Source organism: Gavialis gangeticus, unplaced genomic scaffold (assembly GCF_001723915.1).
Source record: "Gavialis gangeticus isolate Ggan-Ray unplaced genomic scaffold, GavGan_comp1, whole genome shotgun sequence".
NCBI classification, from domain to species: domain Eukaryota; kingdom Metazoa; phylum Chordata; order Crocodylia; family Gavialidae; genus Gavialis; species Gavialis gangeticus.
The window spans coordinates 41,832,741-41,838,152 of record NW_017729006.1 but is presented as its reverse complement, the minus strand read 5'-3'; the positions used below and the strand labels follow the sequence as shown (position 1 = coordinate 41,838,152).

At 37.0% G+C, this 5,412-nt stretch overlaps 1 protein-coding gene across 1 annotated transcript in view; it reads right to left on the bottom strand.

The window, feature by feature from the left end:
- Positions 1–3,987: 3,987 nt before the first annotated feature.
- ADCY1 (adenylate cyclase 1) overlaps positions 3,988–5,412 on the bottom strand; it is a 255,139-nt gene continuing 253,714 nt past the window's right edge. The window contains exon 20 of the mRNA XM_019508725.1: positions 3,988–4,621. Coding sequence (XP_019364270.1) covers positions 4,283–4,621 — 339 coding nt within the window. The 3' untranslated portion in view covers positions 3,988–4,282. The remainder of the gene's footprint in view (positions 4,622–5,412) is intronic.

The window sequence follows — 5,412 nt, the reverse complement described above, 5'->3', positions numbered from 1 at the left end:
TATTGGAAACTAACACCAGTATTTAATTGGAAATTAAACCAAAAGTGGAATCTGGAACCCATAGCCCCTCAAACTCTTGTTGATTTCAATGGGAAATCAACCATAAAGAACACATGCTTGCACCTAATGGGTTGAAACTTTAGGCTCTCTCAAAAATCTCACTTGGAGAAAACAGAGCTAACTAATATGCATGTGTTTCAGGTGACAGCGATGTAACGTCAATGCTCACAGATGAAAATATCTACAAAGAAACAATTCACTTTACCTGCTGGGTAAAATTGCTTTCTAATCAATGCAAGTGTAAAATGTTTGGAAATATCTAGCCAGTAGTTCAACTGAATGCCAGTTCATAATTTCAACGTTAGAATAAAAAATTGTTTAAAGATAAAGGTAGCATAGGAACATCTTGAATTAGGTCCCAAGAGAGAAGAAAGTCTGAAGACTTCTGATACTTATCTGCTTATATAAAGAATGAAAGACTTCAGTTATTACTATTATCTTAAGAGAAAACGTGCAAACTGATGTGAAATATTGTGCTTGCTACCCACAGACATTAAAGCCTTCTTGCCAAAAGTGGGACCTCTTTAGTGAAGGACTCATTCTGGTTCAACTGCTTCAAGCTGACAGCTACACAAGAATAAAATTAAAACACAGGAGACAGTTCTGCCCACCATGTTCCTAGCTGAGCTCCCTTAGGAGGTGGAGGTACAGACATACAAAGGGCAGAATCGACCCCCCTAGAAGTGGGGGCTACAGCAAGATCACCCAGTGAAAAACCTCAGAGCTTGAATTGGAAAACAGTAAATGCATCAAATATATATTACTGAATGAGTAATAATGGACCTGACCCAAAGTCCATTAAAATCATTGTGAATCTTTGAAATTACTTCTAGTGGCTTTGGATTAAGCCAAACATTATCCACAGATGGCTGCCACAAAGAAATATAAAGAACAGTTTCTCAAGCTTGGCAAGTCTGCATTTGTTGATGTAACACAATTATTACTGTAATTTTCCCTGGATAGTGGTTGCTAAAGTTTTACGGAAATAAAAGCAGGGAGAGACAGAATATGCAAAGTAACAAAAAATGTACCTGGAGAAAGGTAAATAGGGAAAATAATTGTTAATAAGAAGGAAGAGCAGAGAGGCAAAAACACAGTTTTCTTATACTGATAGTATGGTGAGTAGAACAGTACAGCCTGTTGTAACTGATGCAAAACATTTTCTACTGTAATCTCACTGTCACATGCTCATAGCTTTTAAACTGTTTGCTTTAGAGCTGCTTTAGAGCTGAAATCTTCCATGTTTCTCCACTGTGCATTCTTAAACTATGCAGCTGTGAGGAAAGGACACACTTCCTCATTATATAACAAACAGAAACCAGAACAGAAAAAGCACGCTGTGTTCTATGAATATGGCAAACACAACTGAATACTTGAAGCTTACATGGAAAGTGTCCTTGCTGAGGTCACATGCCTTTGATTATGGAGGAAAGCAGTAGCAATATATAACTGAATGCTTCTAATCATGCTCGCTGAGAGGTGGCTAAAATGTTGGTAGGAACATGCCTGGGTACCAGTTTAGAGAGGGCACCAGAATGGCAGCCCTCAGCCTGCACCATTGCAACTGCTGAGGCAATGACAACTGGAGCAGCCCCTGTGCAGAGAAGTAAGCACTCACTCTCCTATTCCCCCCCATTGTGCCAAAATTTCAAATGCTGTCCCTACAATTCCTACAATTTAAAAGAGCCTAAGAAATACTATATTTAGATTGTTCCTTGGTGCTCGTTCTATGATTGCAGTTCTGAAGTGTTACTACTATTCTAAAACAGCATCAATGCAAAGATATAGTGTTTTACTTTGATATCAGTGAAATTATGCCTGGGCTTAGTTTAACTCATAACTTTTGAACTGCCTGAATTTTTAACTGATGGAATTGCACATAGATGATATTTTCCATTTTGCTTAAAAGTTTAGCTTAATATATGATGGTAACACATGATATAAAACATACAGAGTAAGTAGTGTAGCCAGGTTATCATGGCTTTTGGAGCTCCTCCCCTCCCTCCTCCAATATAAAAATTGGGAAATGCGAAGGTGTATTTCATGACCTAGCTCTTTAGATGGGCACCCTCACCACAGCATTTGAGCACTACACAAATATTACTGAACTTTTCCTAACACCACCCTTGTGAAACAGAGGACCATTATTACAAACAGAGAAACACAGCAGTTAAGTGCTTTGTGGAAGATTGCACAGGAAGTCCATGGCATAGCCAAGAACTAAATCACATTTCTTAAGTCCAACTCGGTGTCTTAATTACACAACTAATTTTCCAATCTCTATAATAAAAAATTTAGCTGACACACTGGCTATTGCTACAAAAATTAGTCAAGTGAAGAACTACAAATTAGTGATGCACAATGGGCCATTGTTTCAGCTACAAGGATTGGCTCCCATTCATTTAAATGTTCAGATTCTACTGTGATGAGGGTGGTACGAGAGGATAGATAAGTTTACTTTAATAACATAAAAGTCTGTAGTGGGAGAGTGATGGCACTGAAAACCCAATACTGTTCCCACTAACAGAACCCCCCAATGGCTTCAGTGGGACAATAACTGAATATAGTGTCTGCATTACATAGCAGAAAAGGTGCAAATCAAGTACAACAGTTCTGTTCTTTAGCAAATTAAAAACCCCCTCCAAAAACCTTTAACACTTCCCCTAAGTTTCTGTCTCCATTCCAGAATGCTTCAATGAGTGTTTAACTTTTGCTTCTCCCCGATGGTGTTGTGACAGCAATCCATGTACCGTGTGTGGCTTGGGACCCTCTCTAGTGGGATCTGTGGCTGCCTCATTTTTAATACAGAAGTGGATTTCGCATGAGCTTGACTAAAGCTGAAATATTGCACACCGAGGCACCTAGTCGCTGGGGGCTGTATCTCTATATTAAAACTAAGAGCAACTAAGGTGTGCTTTCTTTTCTGTAAATTAAAATCAACTCTTAAACTCCTTGTAAGTTATAAGAATGTTCCTCATCTCAGCAAAGTCTCATAACGCTTGCTTTCCAGAACCAGGTCTTGAAAAAAAGTGTTTTTCTCTACAATTAGGAAGAGTGAGCTTGGTGTAGGTATCAGAAAATAGTGGCATGCAATTAGAAGGGGAAAAAAGTATGTTGGCAAACATACAAATATAACAATATTAACAACAACATATTTGCAACTGATACAGGCCAGCCCTTTGAGCAGTTCAAAAAGGCAGACCCAAATCCCTTGCACTGAGCAACACAATTTATGCTTTTAGTGAAAAAATGGTAAGAACAGTGTTCCACTGTTCCTGTCTTCAATAACATTGGCAGTGTGCATAAAGCAGGAAAGACTGTTTCTGTATTGCATAAGCATATTGCTGTGCTCACAGGATAGCACCTCTGTCTCACATAGGATCAAAGGTTCCATGCACTATTTTAGTTACTTTTTTTTGTCTTTTAACAGAAAGAACACTTGTTAGTATCCTGTCATACTCCTAAGCTCTGATTTCATCATACCATTGCACTGGAATTTTAAAACAACCCATTCAAAGCTACTGGAATATGCAAATAAACATTAAAAAATGCATCAGTTTTGCAGTTGGCTTAGTCCAGCTTTCAGTTACCAATTGTCTTACTGGCTCTTATCGACTTATTTCAAGCACTGTGAGTAAGGTTTCCATAATTCTTGCTATAGCCCCAGATAATTTTCAACTACCCGACTTCCTGTTCCTATAAGCAGCTTTACTACCTCACACCCAATAGCACTGCCTATAATACTAGAGAAACCTTTTTGTTATGCCATTGCAGGTGGATGTGTAAATAAATACATATTTTATATCTATATCTATCTGTGTGTGTGTGTGTGCGTGTGTGTGTGCGCGTGTGTGTGAGCATATATATATTTTATATATATATATATATAGTTGGTATATGTGCATATATAGATTAAGTATATATATGCACACACATACAGTGCCACTTTTACTTTTCGTAGTTATATCATTCACCTTTAAAAATACCAAGAAAATATTCCTTATATCCAGAAAATCAATATTTGACTTAACCTAACAGAGTTGCTAGCCCTTATTTGTTCCATTCCAAGAGTTCATTTATGCAGTTCCCAAGTTCTCTTTGGTTGGGTTGTAGTGATCCTTGGTTTATGCCATGGCCAATGACCTTTGACTTCCCGGTGAAAATTCAGGCAACCACTACTCATCGGAGTTTACTGCAAATGGCACAACCAAATTTCCTTGTTCTATGCCTCTTTCACAGCTGGCACAGAAGGAAGGTAATGTAGTGTTTGATTTGTGTGGGTGGTTGGTGCCTGAAGTGTTCCAACCCCAGGTTTTACAGTAAAGCTAGTTGCTGAAGACACCGAAGGACAACTGGTGCCAAGTTTTGTTTGAATGTTTGCTTTCCCATAGTGGTAGGTTTTCCGTTCTAAGTTTAATGACCGTGTTTGGGAATTGTCTCCATTGGCCTTTCCTTCAAGGAAATAGGTCAACATTTCACCTTTTCCTTTTACACTGACTTTTCCCCGGCATGCAAACTCATAACTACACCTCTTTAATATCCGCTGAACTTCCTCCGTCACCTGTTTAAAGAGAAACAGTGTTAGTTTTTGATGCTTTTATTCATTAGGTAGTCTTAAAATTACTATTGTTAAACAAAAAAAATATTTCTGACACTTTTACTACTTGTGATGAAAGATGCTTTAGGGAACGAATAACTTGTTTTCAGTTTCACTTGGAACTTATTTGGGGAATAATAATAATTAGTGATAGGCTTCAAGTAAGTATCAGATCTTGAGCCAAATAACTCCAATAGTTCCTGGGTGGTAATATTTGGAATAGAAAATGTGGTTGTTTTGTATTTGTGCAAGAATGAAGTTGGATAGGAAATGTTTTTTGTCCTGTGAAAATTTGAAATATTGAAGGTTTTCTAGTGCCTAATCAGGCAAGGACTTTTTTTTTTTTTTATATTCAGGGATCTGAAACTGGAGGAGGAGGGGATTAAATAGATTATTTAAATTCAATTAAAACATTTGCTTTTGAGAATTAAAAATGTTTGTTTCTATTTTATATTTTATGACAATTCTCATAAATTTAAAAAGATAAAATTACTTCAAGCCAGAACACCAGAATTTTTTTTATGTAAAAAGTGCCTAACATTTGCTGATTTTTTGGAGTTTTTTTAAACGTTGCCCTTTTTCAGCATTTCTAAAAACATTTTTTAAATCTAAAATTTAAACTTTTCCAGACTTGACTTATTTATTAATTGAAACTAAACACTTAAAGAAATGTATCTACTATAAAACTTTCATTAGGAAGTTCTTTCAGTCTCAGGAGGAAATGTCTGGCCAGCAAAATAAAAGGTGTGCTTGGG